The sequence below is a fragment of the Argiope bruennichi genome, chromosome 3 (genome assembly GCF_947563725.1).
Source record: "Argiope bruennichi chromosome 3, qqArgBrue1.1, whole genome shotgun sequence".
Taxonomy (NCBI): domain Eukaryota; kingdom Metazoa; phylum Arthropoda; class Arachnida; order Araneae; family Araneidae; genus Argiope; species Argiope bruennichi.
In genome coordinates, this window is record NC_079153.1 from 140,537,919 (window position 1) to 140,559,902 (window position 21,984).

The 21,984-nt window shown below is 28.4% G+C and overlaps 1 protein-coding gene across 6 annotated transcripts in view; it reads right to left on the minus strand.

Annotated features, from left to right (window-relative positions):
- Positions 1–21,984, minus strand: part of LOC129962683 (kinase D-interacting substrate of 220 kDa-like) — a 71,201-nt gene that overhangs the window by 46,776 nt on the left and 2,441 nt on the right. For all 6 annotated transcript variants that reach the window (XM_056076594.1, XM_056076595.1, XM_056076593.1 and 3 more), the window contains exons 3-10: positions 16,372–16,470; positions 15,450–15,548; positions 14,618–14,815; positions 13,517–13,615; positions 10,618–10,716; positions 5,795–5,992; positions 5,595–5,693; positions 2,860–2,958 (exon numbers count right to left, since the gene is read on the minus strand). In XM_056076594.1, coding sequence (XP_055932569.1) covers positions 2,860–2,958; positions 5,595–5,693; positions 5,795–5,992; positions 10,618–10,716; positions 13,517–13,615; positions 14,618–14,815; positions 15,450–15,548; positions 16,372–16,470 — 990 coding nt within the window. The remainder of the gene's footprint in view (positions 1–2,859; positions 2,959–5,594; positions 5,694–5,794; positions 5,993–10,617; positions 10,717–13,516; positions 13,616–14,617; positions 14,816–15,449; positions 15,549–16,371; positions 16,471–21,984) is intronic.

The window sequence follows — 21,984 nt, forward strand, 5'->3', positions numbered from 1 at the left end:
AGATAGCATGTTGTAAACTTTTGTGGTCAGCTGTTTTACATAAGTTAAAATATATTTATGAAAAATGCTGCCTTTGCCTTTTGAAAAAATTTTGGAGAAAATTACAAGAGAAAAGTGTACCTATAAAGTAACAAACAAATTAATTTCTAGTGTTTAATATTATTTGAAAATTAAAGAGCATTTTGTTGAATGTGTGAGGAATTTCAAACAACACATAATTGTTTTACAAAATCCCAAAAAGAAAATATTAACAATAACGTCCAATCCATGTCTCCATAATGTCCGCCCATATGTAAAATTTACTAAGGGATTGTATTCATAATGATTAAAAATAATAATAATAAAAAAATGTTTTAAGAAAATATTAGCAGTAATATCCAGTACTTCATAATTCAACAAAAATCTCCAAGAAGTGGAAAAAAATTAATTATTGTAAAATACTGATTTGATTACAATAATTTGTTTTGAAATTATAATAATGGGACAATGTTTTACATCTACTTTAAAATAGTTTTGAATATTAGTATTCAAATTTCATGCTTTCATAACATATGGTAGAATTGACTTGATTTCAAAGGAAGAAAAAAAGGGTAAAACCTATATACATATTACATATATACTTTTAAACAAAAGAGGTCACTTAAAGTTTAAAATCATAACAATGATAGGAGTTGGGGGTCTTTGTTAGGCTGCCTTTTTTCATATAAAGCAAAAGAAAAAACATTTTCATTAATTATGTCGATAACTTGATTTCCTGCAACCCTCCCCCCCTCGAAAAAAAAAAAGGCAGGGTAAAATTATATATATATATATATATATATGAATAAAGTAAAGTAGATATGGTGGTTAATCTTTTCCATTCTTACACCAAACCAATTTATTGTACCTAAACTGTTTTAACAAATGCTCAATCTAAATAATTTTATCTAAATGAATGATTAATAATGAATAATTTTCATTAGTTGCCAATCGAGCTTCATTTTACTTAAAAAATAAATTACCAGAGAATTTTCACTTTCAATAAGAATTACAAATTTATAAAAAAATTCCAGTTTTAAAATAAATTTCCCTGATTTTTCCCAATCTCACTGAATTCCCTGACAATTCCCAGTTTTCCCGCTTAGTTGGCCACCCTGATACAAAACCTATTATAAGATGTGTATCTTTCAGATGAGATTGTGGTAAGACATGTACTGAATGAAAATAAATGACTATATTAAAAAAAAAACACTTAAAATTTTCATTTAATTTACTGCTTATAATAATGCTATTTTATCATATGCATGGCAAGGAAAAAAAAAGTCTTAAAATGCATTGTGTAACTGTTGGTGTCCATGCAGAAGTGTATTAAATGAAGCAAAATTTTCAATATCTACTACTCATATTATAATGATTTTTACAAATTTTTTCATGATTCAACAGTACTAAAATCTTGAAATTCTAAAGAGACTTTGTGAACTACCTGTGTGTGCAATATTCAGATTCCTATATTTTTATTTTAATATTATGAAGCAATACATAAGAAATCATTACTCATGCACCCTACTAGGCAAAAATTACATAAGACATTTTTATTGGAAAAATTAGTATAATTAGTTTTTCAGAGAATAAAACAATGCATCACACAGATGCCTGAAAAGCATTGCACACCATGAACAAACAGCACAAATTCCATGCAATGGAAATTACAGAGAAATGAAAAAGAAATTAATTTAGCTAAACTTGATTATCTTTGAAATTTCATGCAATTAAATCTTCTTAGAAAAAAATGAATATTTCGAAGCTAATTAAAATATTTTGGAATCAAACAACTAAGAAATCTAGCAACTATTTAAAGGCATTTTTCATGTCTTTCATAGCCAGGAAATAGATATTTCCATGTCTCAATAAAAGGTATCAAATACAGTCTTTATGACTTAAATCAAGGAAATTAATAGATCACATTACATGTTAAGAATTTATTACCAATATCTCGCTAATAAACAAGTTCACAGCTTTTCAATTTTTTTGGTTGTATTCACAAAATTTATTATTACATTATCTTTTCTAGATTATAGATAATAGTTTATGATATTATCCAGAATTTGTCATATCTAATCCATAAAAAATAGCAGTACTACTTAGATTGGATCCAGAATTTAGGCAACAGTTTAGGTTTATGCATCAGATAAAGTTTTGATACATTTTGATTTATAATAGTCTTGTTAAATTCTTAAAAGAAATGAATATGGCACTTGTTGATTCAGATATTTCACTTTAAATTTATTTAATCCTATTACTATTTTTAACTATAACATTTCATTTAAGTTAAAACATTTTTCTAGTATGGTATTTCAACAAAATTTTAACTTTCAGAAGTAATTTCAAATTTTAGAATAAACAGCATAGAAAAATTTCATTTTTAAATTCTGAGAGAAAATTTTCTGAACTCCCCATGGAAAAACATTGAGTTCTGAATCAAAGATCACCATAAATAATATTAAAGCAATGTGTGGATTATACTTAATGATTCTGACAAATATCATAATGCAGTATCAAAAAATTGTCTTTTGGGCAGGAAAGTTTTATTTAAACATAATGGTGTAAGCATATTTTATAGGTTTTAGTCAAGACAAATTTTAATGTCATTAATTTAAATCTAAAATAATATAAATTGATCAACATACTCCAACATTATTATTTTACATTTACTGAAAATCAAGTCACAAATCGGTAATGAAATTAGATCTAGAGCATCAAGAATGGAAATGATTATATAGTACAAACCCGCTGTTCACATCATCTGTATTTTTCTTAAAACTTCAATTTTGTATATTTAAAATGATTTAAAGCTAAATAAAATAAAATAAATTACATTACTTTGTCAGCAGCGGACACCTTGCATTTCTTCTCTACAAGCATCTGTACAATCTCTGCATTTCTGTTTCGTGTAGCCTTTAATAAAGCTGTATCACCATCCTGAAAATTAGATAAAGCAAAAAAAAAAAAAACTCAAAAATTTCTGATATGGATTAATGGTAATTCTTTTTAAATGAAATAGTCAAACATTAGCAGATATATTAAAATAAATGAAAGAAAGTAAAATTTTTGAGAAATAATTGGTTAAAAATAGTTCTAATAATATTCAAAATTAATATTCTGCAACAGAAATTCAAGAAACGATTATGATGTTACACATTAAATGCAAGTATAGAAGAATAAAGCAGCATGATATAAAATTTTGTAAGTTTTGATCATGATATAGAAGGTTTAACATGAATTTATTTCAACAGAATAATTATAATCATTCATATACCATCAATTATAATATTAACACTATTTTTTTTTATTTTCTGAACTATAAATCATATATATATTATGGAACATGTCTAAAATAATAAATTATGGAATTGTTTCTCTAACACTAGTAATATACTTGTACTATAGTATTTTTCTTTTCCTTTTGAATAGCACAAAGAAAAAAATATAGTATACATTCTACTTCCTGAATAGCATATATGAGAATTATATAGCTTTTTCTAGTCCATCAATTCATGCCCATGCTGCTGTTATCTATATAAAATGCTTTACCAAATTAGAACAGTTTCAAATTAGGCTGCTATGCAGCAAGAGCTTAGCGGCTCCTTTGAAAAAATTTACCATACACAGATTGGAATTATGTGCGGCTTTAAGATTAGCTAAAATGATTATTCTAATTCTACAATTACCCATTCATAAAATTTGGTTAACAATCATTTTAACATGGATTAAGACTGAACTCCAAAAACAATACTGCAGATTTAATTTCTAGAGATTGCAATGTAGATGAATTTTTAAAAAATGACATGTGGTTCTAAGCTTATAATGATGAACTGAAACTGCCGTGACTCTTTCAGTTAATGACTATACTTCAAATTTTTCTGATGAACTCTTTCTTCTTAAAAATTATTTCATCATCAACTCTTTCTTTTTACAACTTTCAATTTCATTTCATAAAATAATTTTATAAGCAAATAAAAATATTTAGCTTTATTTTTAAGTTTATTAATAACATCAAAGCTACTGAATTTTGTAAAAAAGTGAGTACTTATTTAACTGCAGGGGAGTTCAAAAAGATGTACTGAATTTTTAGCTTGAGTAACTCAAATGAACGAGTTTAAAGAAGAAACTGGTGCTTTTAAAAAAGGCAAAGGCATTTCAAAAACAAGTAAGTTAAAAGCTTCAGATCCATTTTTAATAAAAATTCATTACTCAGAGTTGGTGGAAGTTTAAATAATGCTCACTTGTCATTTGAAGTAAAGCATCAAATAATTTTGCTGAATAAACATAAATTTACAAGATTACTTTTTAAACATGTGGATAAGAAGTATCTGCATATTGGTGCTCAGGGATTAGTACATCAAATTAGAATGAATGCAATATTGGCCCATCAGTGGTAAAAATATTGCAGGGAAAACAATAAATGATTGTATTGAATGCTTTAAACAAAGACCTACTGGAGTTAACTTGGTAGCAATATAACTAAGTGTATACAAAGCATCTGGAAAATCGTTTGAAAATGATTGTTTTAATCATTTACAATTTTAGGAAATAAATTTGGCAATAAATGGCAATTTCAAAAAGATAATGGATAAAAAGGCAAAAGTAAGATGTTTAGTGCTATTAAAAGAAAATGACTTGCACTCCTGCAAATTTCAACAGCAAGAATTTTAGAAGTAATATGTGAGAATGATGGTAAGATAAGAGTAGTTAAATTGAAAACTGACAAGGGGGTTTTCACACATTCCATTTCAAAAATATGTATCTTACAAATAATGGACACTATGCAAATTAAATTGTAATGTTATATATTTGTTTAGAATATTGTTTTCATTTGTAAATCATTCATTTTTTAAAATTTTAATATATTTAAGTATAAATTAATTAAGTTAAATTTTAATATATTTAAAATACTTCATATTTCAATGCTGGGCAGAATGTAACATCATGTATAGCAAAAATGCACTAAAGAGCGATTTGTAAAAACACTTGTAAAAAAAGAGTCAGTCAAAGGCTGTACCCCAACATGAGCCCACAAAATGACAAATAAAAAGGCTTAACATTGCAGATGAATTGTTTGTTATCCAAAAATACAATCCACATAACATGACAAGACACCTCATTCTTCCCTTCCAGTTTAAAACAGAAAAATAGTTCATATTAGGAGAAGGAACACTTGAACATAAAGGGCCAACATTCTTTTAATATTTGCACAAGATACCCTGCACACCTTGTTGGAAAATGCTCTTTAATTGCATTCTCTTTTACCCTTTGTTACCCTCATAGTTCCAATTATTATGAAATTAGAAGAGCAAATGGAAAATCTCCTGTATTTCTCAACTAAAGAAATCTACTTTTACTTTCTGATTTTCGGTTTGGAAAATAAAAATGTAATTAAGTTCTAGATCTTTCCATATTTTGTTTAAAACATCTCTAATTATAAACACAGTAATAAAATGCATTTTTTCTTAAAGAAATGATAAGAAAGAGTTAATTTACACATAACTAGCCAATACAATGTATGATGCGAAAAGAAATATCACATAAAATAATTTTAAGAGGAAGAAAATTCTTACTTTAGTAGCTATTTCAGTATTTGCATTTGCACTTAGTAGTAAGCGCACAATATCAACATATCCTTTCTCAATTGCCCAATATAGTGCTGTCTTCCCATCCTGAAAGAAACGTTTTTATTCAATTCATAACAGATTAAAGACAAATTCCAAATAAAATTGTCATATTCTTTTCAAAATATGATAAATTTCTGCCAACTTACTCCTCCAGCTAAGTCTATATCAGCATATTTTCGAATTAATGCATCCACAATTGAAAAGTGCCCAGATTTAGAAGCGTGAATTAAATTAGTATCGCCATTTCTGTCTTGTAAATTTATGTATGCACCAGTATTCATCAGAGCTTTTGCAATCTCTGTATACCCTTCTTTGCATGCAATGGATAAGGCAGTACAACCATCCTAGAGAGTGACAAAAACAAACAAAAAAAATCTTAGTTATGCTTAATATTTATGTAAATAAGACATTTGGGGCAAATCTTGTAAGAAGAGTCATAGAAATTTTTCATAAAGGAAATTAAACAATATATCAAGACAAGTTCAGCTTTTTAAAAGGATAAAAAAAAAATTGAACTGATATGAAGAAGTAATACAGGATACATAGAGAAAAAGCATTTTTAAGACCTTAGCTAAAAAAAATTAAGCACCTTTGTACTTGCATGAATACATAGACCAAATATTTTCTAAGCCTAGGATAACTTCTGTTTTGTAATAATGCATAGTTTTTATTAAGAAATTTCATAAATCATCTCTTAAAAATTTTAAATATTGTTTTTTAATTTTAATTTTTGACGAAAAACAATTTTTAATATTTTAATCATAATATTCTAATATGATATGGTGAATTCTAAAAATGGTTATAAACTTATATAGAGGCTGAATCAAGCTTCATCACTTGCTGAGAATATCAAATTTCATTATTCAGTAATAAATGATATAAAAATTGAAAATTAAAAAAATTGAGTTATTAGTAAAAAAATTAGTTATTAGTTTAAAAATTAGTTATTAGATTAGAATTAATTAATTTTAATACTACTGCAAATTTATATAACTGTTAAATTGAATATATCTTTGGAAAAAAATGGGTTTAAAAAATACACTAGATTTTGGGTGTCAGTCATGCCCATTTCCAATTTGCAGGCAATTATGTAAATTATATAACAACTAATCAGTTGTTAATATCTTCCTCGTCCATAATGTGTCTAGCGCATTCAAGTGAAGCTTCAGCAGGGCGGCCGTAATGCACTTCAAGCGTTCTTCTGCATTTTAAAGCTTTTAATGTTTAAAATGTTTTGTAAATGTTTACTTGTTTGAGGGGTTTTTTTTCCCTAATGAGACGAAAAACCAAAACTTTTTGCGGAATGGAGAGGACATTGAAAGGGTGAATGCCATATTAGCTCAGAAAAATTTATCAATGCCAGATAAAGCACACAGATTATCACTAATTTTTTAAAAAAATTCATGTTTAAAATTACAGTTGACATTAACTTGACAATTTCTTAAATTTCTCAATAATAATTTCAGATTCTACATCTGATTAAAAGGTTATTTTTCTCTTGAGTACTGTTGCATTTAACAAAAAGTGAAAAATTATTTGTACAATTAGTTTTCTATGATAATTTATCATGTCAGAATTTTTTTTTTCCTAAATACCCTTTAAAAATTTTTTAAAGTATACGATTTCTTTTCATTTATAAATTAATAAAATAAAATTATTCATAAAAAAAGTTTGTTTAAAAAAAAATACAGATGTATTTGTAAAAAATGTCTCACACTTGAATTTATTTTCTGAGCAACTGCTAAAAAATTATATTCCTATTCTTTGTCTATTCACTATGTTGCTAGTTTTAAGTTATATATATATATATATATATATATATATATATATATATATATATATATATATATATATATATATATATATATATATTTAAAAAAAAAAAACCGCTACATTTTTTATTTTTTTTTGAAAAATCCAAATATATTTTTCAGTTTACAATTTATTGATGCTGTTGAAAATATATCCCATATTTCCCACAACATACTCTAATATGTGTAGAATATGAGGCTTGCTGAATACATTCAAGGAAAAATCTGTAAGATTGCTTTTTTTGCAGGATAATTTACAACTGAGAAGAGTGGGAACTATTTCATGTTATGCTCTTTTCTCCAAACTTCATATCCAGTAACAAGCTTTTAAATCTTTTCGTGTGTGTGTGTCAGATCTGAATAATAACAAACAAACATTATTTATTGACAATATATTTGTTTCTTCCCTTGGACAGTTTTATCTTGAAGCTTTCAAAGAGGAGATAATGAGAAAAATTTTCTGTTGCTATGGCAGTTAATACAAACTTTCCTTACATTTAAAGAAAATATGAGAGGAAGCAAATTTTATGCTTCCAAAGGGAATGAGAAACAACAAGCAGTGATATGAATCATGTACAGATTTTGGAGAATATATTACAAAATCCATTCTTAGTGAACTTCTAATTCTGAAGAAGTAAGTTTTTGTAAAATTTTACTCTCCTAACTTCACTGGTATAGGCTGTACATTATTCTATCATCCACCAGGACAAACTATTATATACAGAGAAAGGAAAAGATTTTAATAGGAAACAAAAAACCGTAAAATTCGCACACATATAAAAAATGCTAAAAGATTTTTTTAGCTTTTATTGTTGATGCATGTTTGAAACATGAAGAATAAAGGCATCATAAAAAATTTCTTTTCATTACTATTAAATTTTAAGAACTCGAGTATCGTAATTTATTTTTAAGTTCACACACACGCACACATATAGTGATAGGGGTGGGGAAAACACCCAGAAAAATTTGTAATGTTAATGAATTATTTCATTCCTATTAAATTATTTCAGTTGCTGCAAAGCAAGAAACATTACAATTCATATTCCTATTGCATCATATAGCCCTTCCTAAGAATCAGGCCATTCCATTTCTAAAAATATAACAGCAAATGGAAAAAATTGTCATTTATCTCATTCTTTAAGCGATGGAAGGATGGCTCAATATGCTAATTGGTGCAACTGAAACATGTGTGATACTTGTTTTAAGGATATTTGAAGGATCAAACTGTTAATGTTGATACAATATCCAGATCAGGTTGAAAGAGGGTAACTACAAAATCTGATGATCAATATCTGAAATAAAGGTCTCTCAGAATCTTAATATGTCATTTTAAAGAGCCTGTGGAGTTAATCTAAATACATGAACCGTCCAAAGATGCCTTCTTGACTGTGGTCTACAAATGTATCACCCTAAGAAAAAGCCTTTACCCTTTACATTTAAAAAGGTTTTACCTTTTAAAGTTCAGCCCTTTTATTAAAAAAATGATGCAGAAATGATTTTACCAGGCTCATGGACAGGGGTTCAGTGGGACACAGTAATTATTTTGGACAAATATAAGTTCATGGACGAAATGGTAAGTAGTATTTCAGAGATATAAACATAAAGCTTATGATCTACATACGCTACATATCACCCACTATAAAATTTCTAGCCAGCTAAATGATCTGAGGATGTATATTCAACCATGCCTCAAATTTTTAACTGGTACTGTGAATGAATGCATCTGCTTATACTAAGATCTTGTAGGAGTGTTTAGATCCAGTTAGTCAGGATCATTTCAAAGATGAAAGAAATTACATTTTTCGATGGGGCTCTGCACCCTGTCGAAATTGGCAAGCACAATCCTACTTATTCATGAATGACAATATTACTGATATTTGAAAAGTAATTTTCCCTCACTTTCCTTCCTATAGATGCAGGCCAATATTAAAAAACCTGGCCTAAATTAAAGTTTTAGACTGACGTGGGAATAGTTCGGATCTGAATCCCATGAATATTGTTGGCATATAATGAATGCAAAAATTGTTGCAAAGAAATCTGCTCTGCTACTAAGATAAAACTGAAAGAAAGATTAGAATCTAGTTAAATGAAATTAGTCAGGATTATTTTTATGTTGGTCAGAGCCAATCTGTATATTTTTCTTTATCCTATAAAGGGTTAAACATACACCTAGAAGGCATAACTAAAATAAATTCGTCATCATCTGTAATACTAAAAATAAAAGTAGTTCATGTACTTTTCGAATTGCAACAATTTGGCACATTTCATATTTATAGTAATTTCACTACCTTTAATATATTGTGTGTTCAACATCAACATTTATTTAACAACAGTTCACGATAAATCTCACCAGTGTTCTCTTTTATCTCTCGTGTATTCTCTCCACATTGTGCAATCAATTGATCAATTTGAATTGCTTTAGTCATGTAATTTTGGATTTTCATTTGCAGGTTCCAATATCTTTCAGACTGAGTACAAGTGTACAAGCACTGGCATTCAAGAAATTTAAAATCATTTGCCTCCTTCAGGATAACTATTCCAGTATATGAGGAGCCCATTGTTGATGAAAGAAGAAGTGGAAAAGAATGTCATTAAGTGTAATCTTAATATGTGCTAAAAGCCCTAGATCCTTTCACTGAAGATTCATGGCTATGTTTTTTTATTTATCCTATTCAATGTTTTTTTTTTGGGGGGGGGGAAATGTTCTCATTGCAATTTTTATGAAAATTAAATGCTTTAAATTTTTTTTAAAACTAAGCACATTTAAGATGCTTAAAATAGCTTTCAAATTTAAGCACTTTTATCATACATTTTTATACTATATCTATCATGTCCAGTAATAAAAGTAAATATTAACTTTTTAAGCTCTGCACTTACTTTCCATACATACAAAAAAATAATTTAATACTTTACTTAAGCATAAAACACTTAATACAAAGAAAAAAAAATGCAGACAAAATTTTCCCATTTTTAAAAAACACAAGCTTTTTTTTTTTCCACTTAGAAACACATTCAAGTACCATTCAATATTTGGACATTTCTATTGAAAATACCAATTTATGAGCGAAAAAATGAAAACTTGGACGGAATTACTAATGCACTTTAAAAATAATTCATTAGATGTATATTATAGAAATAATTTATATAAAGAATTATACCATATCAACAGCATTGACATTTGGTTTATGTTCCAAAAGCATATTCACAATGCTGGGATAGTTGCCTTTTGTTGCAACAAGAAGTGGAGTCCACGAAAACTAAAAGAATAAAATCAAATCAGAAATCAGAGCAAAATGCACACGAAAGAGAAACATCAATAAAATGTAGTAACCTCACACAGTGGAGTTAATTTCCTAGTTTTGTTTTCCTGCAAAATTAAATCACATTGAAACTAAAAATGTCATAACTGTAAAATTCGTACAATTTAAATGAGATGGCATTTAATTCATGCAATGAAATATGCTAGCTTTCATTTGAATATATTTTTTTAAAATCTCTTTTGTTCTCTGTGGAGGCAACTATTGCAATTTACGTAAAAATGGATAATAGTTCAATAAAACCATATTTCTAAGCTATACTTTCAGATATACATACCTTGTAAAACTATAGTGGTTGTTTTTTAAAAATTAAGATAATTTCTATCTAAAATTTTAAGAACCAGAAAGAAATAGTAAAAATAAAAACAGCTTTTAGAGACATTTATTAACATATAATAAAAGAAATATTTTTTAATTACTTTCAACTTTTAAAACTAATTTAGAATTAATTACAAAAATTATGAAATCTTAAAAATATTTTTTTTTTTCAAATTCATTACCCGATAGATCAAACAGAGATTGAAATTAACTGATTATGAAAAAATTAAAATAGTGTCCGTAAGAACATACAAAAGTATAAATTTAAAAATTCCATTTTTTGCAAGCATCAAACAAGTTAAAAGAAATAAAAATACGTAAAACATTTCCTCAGTTCAACACTGCATTACTTTGAAACAAAAAAGTAAAAATTTCCTTATTTACAAAATATAAATATAGAATTTCCGTATTTTATGAGCTACTAATATCAGAATGAAAAATAGCACCTTATACCCATAATTTATTAATTTCTTAAAATTTATAACAAATTTTAAAATCATCGACATTCCAACAAAAAATGTAAAGAAGGTACACTTTCCTCTTATTTATTACATGAAATACTGCATTAAGACAAAAAGAAAAAGAAAATAGTTTCATAAAATTCACCCAGCCCAGAATTAATAGATTTCTTTCATTATTTAACTTTCGAATTCTACGCTCACTTACAGCACAGTGATAACATACAGTTGAAGTTGCACAAGCAATACAGCCAGGGAAACCATATACACTCATGTCTATACATTAAGGATAATGCATGTTCTGGAAAAGAAAGAGCCACAAGCAAAACAAATGTGACTTATTTGTAAACCCTATTTATTAAACAAAAGGTAAAGAGCAAAAAAGATGCTAAATGTTTGATATCATTAATAAAAATGGCGATTTTTTGCTCCCTAAAACAAATTACAAAAAAAAAAAAAAAAAAAAAAAAACCCCGATTTACAAAAACCAATATTACATGGTTGGTATGATAATTAATACATAGTATGTCTCCCAGACGATGCAATACAGTTCGTACAAAGCTTAGGCATGCTGAGTATCAAATTATAAATCTGATCTTGGGGAATATTACACCACTCATTAAGCAATGCTCTCCGAAGTTCTGGTAGACAAGTAGGAAGGTGGTTGACGGGTTGCAACTGTCGGCCATGCATGTCCTACACATGTTTTACTGAATTCAAGTCCGATGAGAATGCTGGCCAGTCCATACGGGTGATATCCTCAGACCGAAGGCATTCGTTTACGATGCTTGCACGGTGAGGACGGACCCACGAATTCTGCGCCCATATCGCCCCGAAACAAACGTACATGTTGTTCCAGAATGACGTCCCGATAGATTTGGCCTGTCATGGTTCCAATTTGAACATGCAGGTCGGTTCTGGAACCCTGAATAATTCCTCACCAAACGAGCAATCCTGCACCACCGTAACGGTGTCGTTCATGTCGGTGATGTTCTCTTGTGATAACAGGTACCTGCGCTCTCCGTATGAAAGTTCGGCGAGAATCAGACTGCAAGCTAAACCTGGACTCGTGGGAAAACATCACACAAGCCCACTGTTGCGGTGTCCACAATGCATGCTATCTACTCCAGACAAACCGCAGGCGACAGTGAATTACAGTAAGTGGAACACATCTGACAGGCCTACGAGCATATAGACCAATCTGCCCAAAGCGTCTGTACACGGTCTGCCTTGAAACTGTCGTACCAGTGCTGAAGAGAGCTGACGAGACAGGTCTGACGCTGTGTTCCGTCTGTTTCTTTTGGCAGTAACTGTCAAATACCGGTCCTCATTCGGCGTTTAACTCAGGGGCGACCTGTGCTGTAATGTTTACTCACATTACCATCATCTTGGAATCGTTGCCAAAGCCTGGAGATGACACTCTGGGCGATTCCAAGTTCCTCAGATACTTCCAGCTGGGTACGCCAAATTTCCAGTCGGCCGATAATTCTACCACGTAAAAAAATCATCCAAATGCGTCCTTTGTGTCATAATTATGCGGTTATTGCACTGAAAGGCTTATAAAGTGCTTGCGAACAATTTTACTTCTTTGCCTGTATTCCTTATACACCACTCTCTTACACTCTCGCCATTGTGATGTACTATCAGTGTCATCTGGTGGCTTTCTGCAATTTGCATATGATTTTTGAAGATGTGTGTAGTGATTTTAGAGTTCGATTTCTGCATGACTCCAAATTATTCTTAATTTATGGACATGGGTGTAATCTAATCTTGGTATAAATATGCATGAGTGAGACAAAAATGACTAAAATTTATATTTGTAAGCATTTCCTTTTTTATTTCATTAATAATTTAATGATCTTTCTAAGTTAATATAATATAAAAGAATTTAACTACAAAATAAAGGGGAGATACAATTAAAAAGAAACTGAGAAGTCGGGGGGGGGCATCTAAATAATGCTCACCATTCCTGCTGTATCAACATTGGCTCCAGCTTCCAAAAGCAAATGAACAATTTCAGTATAGCCTTTACGACAAGCCCAGACAAGAGGTGTAGTTCCATACTACAATGAGTGGGAAAAAAGATTTCATTAAAATAATATTAAAATATTGTATATAAATTCAAATGCCCCTAAACGTTTGCATAAACTAAAAAACAAAATTTCTATACTAGCCACTAAACTATTTTACCCATATACTGTGTACAAACTATTTCATGTAGCCCACATGACATTTGGGTAAGAATAATTTGTAACCTTACTACTGTTTTGTGCATTTTTTTATGATTTTGACTTTTAATGATTCTGTTATTATTGTTACATTTATTAGTCACCCCCCCCCACACACACACATTTATTTTGAATTGTGTAAAATAGATTATGTTTCCATCAATTACCAGATCATGTAGAACACACTGAAGGGATATCAACTTTGTCAGTGATAATATTTCCTTTCAGGCCAATGTGTAGAGATGTTGACAATTACATAGCGAAGGTCAGTGGTACTGAGACATGTCACTGTTTTTAATTTTCTTAATTATATTTCTTAAAAAAAAAAAAAATTGTCGCATATGTACTAATGTTTTGTACCCTTGACACTCAAAGTATCTATATCCCCACCCTTGCAGTGCCTCCCACTAGATCGATACATACTAGCTGCTGATAAACATTTCAGATAACTGCAATTTCTCTGAGACAGGGTCTGCCTTGTAATATACATTACACAAAATAAATCTTCTAACAAGCAAGAAAAATTTCAAATAAATCCTTAATTTTATAAATTTAAAAATTTCTCTTTAATTGTAAGGTTTGTTTTTTTATACAATGCATGATTAAGATAAAATGCAATCTTAAATTAAAAGTATGTTTTATTTTCCAGTAAAAATTACAATAGATATACTAATTTCACAATTGGAGTATTTAAGTTGAAGATAATGCCATCTAAAGTTAAACTACATTGATAACTGTGTAAAAAAATTTTGAACTTCATTGGTTGAAAAAAAAAAAAAAAAGGAACATATTAAAAATTTTAATGAAAGTCATTCCCTTCTTAAAAATATCACTTACTTTGTCACCTGAATAAACCTTAGCTCCTCTTTCCAATAAAGCTTCAACAATTTCCAAAAATCCCCTTCCTGACGCCCAGATAAGTGGAGTGCATTGATTCTTATCCACCACATTCACCATTGCACTATGCTCTAACAGAATTTTAACAACATAATAGTGACCTTTATAACTAGCCCACATCAAAGGTGTCCACTGACCCTAAAAATTAGAAATACATGTTATTAAACAAATAAAGAAGAAAAATACTACTACAAAATAGAATTTTAACCATTTAACTGTACTGACAAAAAAAAAATGAAACCAAAATTATTTCTGTTTTAATATGTTTTCGGTATGAAGGTTTAATGTCTGAGGTAATTTAATTTTTCATGAATTAAAATAAAAAAATGATGAAAAATTTCATGAAGTAAAATAATAAAAATTGCTATTTATTATAAAAATTTTAAAAGCTAAATAAAAATTATGGAGTGGTAAGTTTCTACTGCTAATAAAGAAAATCTGAGATGCATTATTTATAAATGCTATTTTTCTTGCTTATGAATTTTATTACATTGCAGCAATATTTATTAAAAAAAATTTTAACAAATTGTTAAATTTCCCACTAATAATTCCATTTAGAAGCATTTGCAACATACTCATCTCATGATTTTATTTATGCATCTTGTAAAAGAGTATTGGAAATAAAATCTGTGGGTAATTAGGCCACAGAAACTGCATATACAAATTTTCATTTCAAACAATCAAATTATGAAATATATAGGTTACAAATAATTCATGACATAATATAAATTACTTTGCATGCAAATTATGTATAATACTTCATCAATATTACCATATCTCTATGCTCGATGTCAGCTCCATGATCCAACAATTTTATTACCACCTCTTTAAAGCCAGATTTGGCAGCATTTGTCAAAGCAGACCAATTATCCTAAAGGACAGGAAGAAGGAATTTTTTATTATACACTATTTTATATATATATATTTTTAAGTTAGTAAACAACAGAAAAATATAGAACAATAACTAAAGAATACTTCATCTTGAAAAGTTTTTATTTCAGCAACCAAATAATTTTAAATAGCACTAAACAAACAGAAAAAAAAAAAAAAAAAAATTCTGAAATTCGATTTGGCTGGCCATAAACATCCCTTGGAATTTATGTCATATATACTTGAAAAAAGAGCTACAAGGATGAACAAAGATCAGGACAAGGCTCTTCATCACTAGGTTTTTGAAATAAACCATTTTTTTAAGTCATTGAAAAAAAAAATACTGGGTACAATTTGGTTTTAATGGAAACCAAAAAGCACCAAGAAAAAATTTCGCCAAATTATAAAAATATACTTAAGTACTTTATTATTTATTATGAAAAATTTTGAATGTGTGAATCACATGCTATATAGTTTGACGATTAAAATCTCCAAATTGGCGAAATTTTTTATTGGTGCTTTTTGATCATTATTATAATTAACAAGTACCAAATCTTGGTTGTATTATGTACTAGTATCATTTAACAAAGATAAACTGAAAAGGAGAGCATATGCAACAATCAAACATTGGAATGTTGCTAATATTTGGTAACTCAGCAGATAATGTTCATGTTTTTTCATAGAAATCACATAGAATATTTATTATCTTATAAAGATATTTTTGGAAAGGTTACTCAACCAAAACTGTAAATATAACTTTCAAGATCTGGGGTTTTCCATTATAATCATCTAATATCAGCATTATAGTGAGAATCATTACTTACCACATCTTCTGCATTTACATCAGCTCCATGAGCTAACAGTTCATTTACAACAGCTACCTGCCCTTGTTGAGCAGCTATCATTAAAAGTGTCTGTCCATTCTACAGAAAAAATCAAAACCAATAAATAATTGGATAATTCTCATAGAATAAATAGAATAATTTTGAATAATTCTCATGTCATATATTTTTGGTATGACACAAGTTTATTGTTTTAATGTTCAATAAATAGCTAAGGAATAATCATTTATATTACACACGCACACGTACGCACGCACGCACGCATGCACACACACACATACACACACACAAGTCAATAATTTGTTAGTCGTGTTTGTTGTTTGTATCAGGGATACCTCAATCTACTATTTGGTCTGCATTGGGGGGAGGGGGGTGAATTACATTGTAAGTTTTGTAAATTGCAAGACATTCAAACACTGAAACCTAGTAACAAATTGTAACATCTAACAACTGCCAGCGACATCATAGATGAGCATTTTTGTATTTAACTCATTTTAGTGATGAAGCCACCTTCCATTTAAATCGCAAAATAAACCGACATAATGTGCAAATTTTGGGATTGGAAAATCCCCATGCTTACATTCAACAAGTAAGAGATTCCCCAATAGTAAAAAACTTTTGTGTAGTATCTTCATCAAAGGTTTATGGATTGTTCTTTTTTGCCAAACAATCAGTGAGTGGTATTACCTACCTTAATATGCTGGAAATTTGGCTTCTCTCTCAGTTGAAGATATGCAAAATTTCATTTTTCAACAAGATGGTTGAAAATTAAATTTGGAGGTTTTGCCAATTGGAATTTGGAATTTTGTAAATTTCTACACCATTAGATTGCTTCAGTGCAACCGATGATATGGTCCCACACAGCTACCCTTCTAGGTCACCTGACTTAACCCCATATAACTAATTCCTTTGGGAATATGTCAAAGATCATGTGTTTATACCACACTTGCCTACAAGTTTGCATGCCTTAAACAATGTATTTGTGGTACTTTATAAACTTTTAATAGTGAAACATTACAAAGTGTTTAGCAAGAACTTGTACATGTACTAATTTCCTCATGATTAGATGAAGCCGTTTTAGTCTGTTTTCCTTCACTGTCCGAACAGCAATAGCACTTGTATCTGGTTTTCCACATTTTTTTTTGTTTTGTTTCAATAAAACCTCAAATCATTTCCAAGTCAATTTTTATCTCTCTCCCTACATTATTCCATTAATTATTGAATTTTCAAACGTTAACAGACTTTTGAACCACCTAATATTATATATGTTACAGTGGAAACTTGAAATCGGTCAAATTAACTAGATAAAACATGCTCTAACTGACAGTGCCAAGGAGAATCTGTTTAATTTGTGTTTTGATCGATTTGTTAATCAATATTATTTGTATTTAAACAAAATTTTTGTACTAAACTATACTTAGTAAAACAGTGTTTGAGGGAAGAACCTATCATTGAAGAAAAACTACTTTATTTGAATACTGTGTTGCAACATAAATTATAAATATTTCATTTAATAGTAACTCACAAGTAGTTTAATAATTATAATTATTTTTTTTAACTGTTTAAATATTTAATTTGGAGAAAACTAAACAAAGAGCAAACAAAGAATTTTTATTTAAACATTTAATCACTGTTTATAACTTACTAAATTTAGAATGCTTCCATTAATTTAGAAAAAAAAAAGTAGTAAATATTATTCTCAATTTAATTGGTCTGACATTATTGAAAATGGAAACACTTGGCTTGAACAACAATGACACTTTTGAGAGGGAAAAAAATCCTCTCATTACTGGCAACTGGATTCAAGCAGAAAAGAAAAATCACACTACAGCATCAGAATTTGATGATCCATCCAAATTTAAAATTAATCTTTTTCACATGATAAACAAAAGACTGATTTTCTTAATGCTTTAGCTTAAAGGATACTAACTGCTTTTGGGATCAGTTATTCACCTTTCATATTAAAAATAAAAACTCAGCCATTTCAATTGCCTTTTACTAAAACAAATGAAATAATATTTTAAAGCATTTTTGCACAATAAATATAGAATATACTGACTGATTAGCCATGCAAGCAAAGAGACAAAATTAGTCGACAAACAAAACTGATGTAATCTGTCTAGTTGTTAAGAACAAGGGTTGCAATATAGTTTAATTTTGCGGTAAATCTCAAAATGGGGTCATAGGGTGTACAGATGATTATTGATGATTTATATAGAGATCATGAGTTTTTTGTGAAGCAGAAATTGCCAAAATCTAAATGGTGGTTGAGAATGGGTGACTGGTAATTTTTATTTCCTTATTATTTTAACTATAGATTGTTGATTTAATAATTTTGTTTTTTATTTTTGTCATATATATATCTTAAAAGCTCCCTGAATATCCCAGCTTTTGAAATTATTTGGTAATCAGCTTTTTTTGTTTTTTTTGTTTCCCAATTCCGTATTCCCATAAGTTTTTATTCTCTCCAATATTTCGTTTGGCTTTTCTTATATGTTAATTTTTTTTAAAGAAAAATAATGGGAGAGTAAACCAAACTGAAGGGAAGAATATGGACAAAACATTTTGCAACTGCTTAGCACTATGATATATGTTGAAGTAGATTTTGAAGCACTCAGTAGATCTTGAGGGAGAAGCTGATTGCCTCCACCACCTGTGCAGAAAACCACCACTGTATTTGGGGATACACCTTACAATTTTGAACAATAGTAAGATGATGAGGATAATCTACACTGATATTTCACTCTTCAAACTTCAACACCAAAATAATAAAGATTTTTACAATTTTACTGTAGATTTCAAAAGTAAAAAAGTTCAGATAACAACAAATCTGTTTAATCAAGTCTGCCTTGAGGCCTTAGTTCATAAATTTTAAACCTTATCACAATGTCAATACAACCTCACGAAACTTAGGAATAAGTATCGAAATTATTCAGAAAAAATTTTGAAGTTTGAGACATTTACAACTGTTAGATAAATGGTATATTTATAGAAAATGAAAACTTCCAATACTATAAAATCCATACAAGAACATGAAAAACTGGTGGGGGGCAGAAATAAAAGCCAACTACTGTCCATAAAATAAAACTGAGGACAACCAATTTTTATAACACACTTAGGTTAGAAAACTTTATTTAATGTTATTATATATAGTACTCTTAATTGTTTATTTTATATGAAAATATTACAATAAAATAAGAATGGCCATTCCAGTGAAAGCAATAAATCTTAGCTGATTGAAATAATTTTTCTTAGCAAATTGCTTATAATTAATAAAAATATCACTTTTAATTGCAAATAAATACTCTGGTAAAACAGAAATCAAGTATGCACATTCATAATTGGATAGTGTTTTGTAATAATAAGTTTCTAGGATTTTTAAGAAAAGTAACTTTGGGAAATTGTACTTCAGCTTGCTACTCAATAAAATGAAATTAACAAAGCTTTAATTTATACTTAAACATTTCATTTAAAAAACCATAACAAATAATTAATATCAAAATCTTAACATTAGAATACAATATTATTAGAATACAATAATTATAAAAATAATCATTACACATAACTTTAACTTAAAAATCATATACATTCACTTGATTTTTTTTAGTTTATATTTCAAACTTGTATAGAATTCAAATCCTAAAAGTTTAAATACTATTTAATTTATTAAGTTCCCGATTGCTGCCAAATTTGAATGCTGCTGCTACTCTGTCTATCAGCAACAAAAAACTACAAAGAAATTGAATGCTGATAATAAGATTTAACAGATCATAAAAAGAACTGTACTAAATCTTCAAAATATAATGATTATTTATTATATCAATTTAAAAAAATTACAAACCTGATACTTTCATTAGTAAAAGTGATTTACACAAAAGACATTATAATTTATTTAATTGACTTATCAATCATGTTTTTTCATCAAATTATCATTAACATATATATCTGCTAAAAGCACCAAGTAGCAAAGTTTTACATCATAAGATTTCAAACCAACAACAACAAGTATTTTGCTTTCTTGATTACTTTTCATATGTATTTATATATCAAAACTGTTGCATTTAAAAAAAAATTTAAAAAACACTGATTTTGAGATTTTTATTCCGCTATCCCAAGCCAGAGAAAGAAGAAAAAGGGAAGATTTTTAGAAATATGGTTACTTATCTATGAAAAAATTAACTCAAAAAGTGGAACTAACTAACAAGATTACATTTACTTAAAATATTGATACCGAAACTATTAATTTCTATCCAACTTTGAAAGAAATCCATTTAATGAGAAGTCTATCTATTCATGTGCACAATAACACAATGAACCAAATAGAAGAAATTCAACAAGTATATTTTGGCATCTGAATATCAAACCTTAGACCAAATTCCTTTATCTAAAAAACGAAGACTGCAGATTTTAAAAGACTAGGCAGTATCTAATCTTTAAAGGTTTGAATTCTATATAAGCTTAAAACAGAAAGTGAAAAATGATCTGGATTAAAATGCCTGTCAAACTGTATATTTGTATGCATATAAACACAATTACTCATAAATACAATGATGCATATTAATAAGATTTGGTTTGTAGCAATGCTACCAAAATTGTAAATGTGTATCAAATTTTATCTCACAATTGTTAAAATAAAAGGCATCCAATCTACATACTAGGTTTTTTATGTTAGCATAAAATGAGCTTCTTTATACTAGTGTATGAGAAAGTTAAAGGGAGAACATTTCCCAAAATTTTACATGGAATTAAATTTATATAACTTAAAATTTGTTCCAGATAATTTTCAAGAAAAATATGAGAATAAATATGATCTTGCTGATTCAAATCTAAAAAATCTAGGTATACAGAAGATTAAAAATTACAAAAATACATAAAAATGCAGTAAAAGTTAAACTAATTTTGACATTTTACTGCTATTCAAATATTGTTATAACCAATATATTATTGTTACTTCCAGTATATATTTTGATTAGGGATTGCAATACCGGACCAAAATTTCAATACTGGTATTCGGTATTTTTTAAATCTTAAAAACGGGATACCGGTTAAAATACCGGTATTAGAAATTTTAGAAAAAGAAAGAAAACACAGGTGTTTCTTTGTTTTATTTGCCAATTTTGTTAGAGAGTGTAAATATCACAAAAAATAATTTGTAACTTATAAATTATAACAGTATATAATCACAAAAAAGTAAAGGAACATCTTATTTATTTAAATCACAAAAAACTGTAAATATCACTATTCAGTCTGTGGTACTATTACAAAATTTGAAATGTGATCTTAAAAAAACATAATGCATCAATTGTACTGTTATTAAGCCTGAAAAGTAATTTTGTGTAAAAATTACCAGCTGTCGAAAATGCTCTTTCGGCATCTGCGCTAGCTGGTGGTACTGTTAGCAATGCGCTATATATTTTTTTCAAGTATTTACCACTAAATCCCTCATCTTTAAATAAATCGATTTATAGTCGGATGGTTTTGGATATAGCTGATTTCTGTATTGTATTTTGGTTCGTTGAATTTTTAAAAATTTATCCTTAAATCTAATTTTTGTTCAAGAGACAATTCCTGTTTACTATCGACAGTAGTGACATC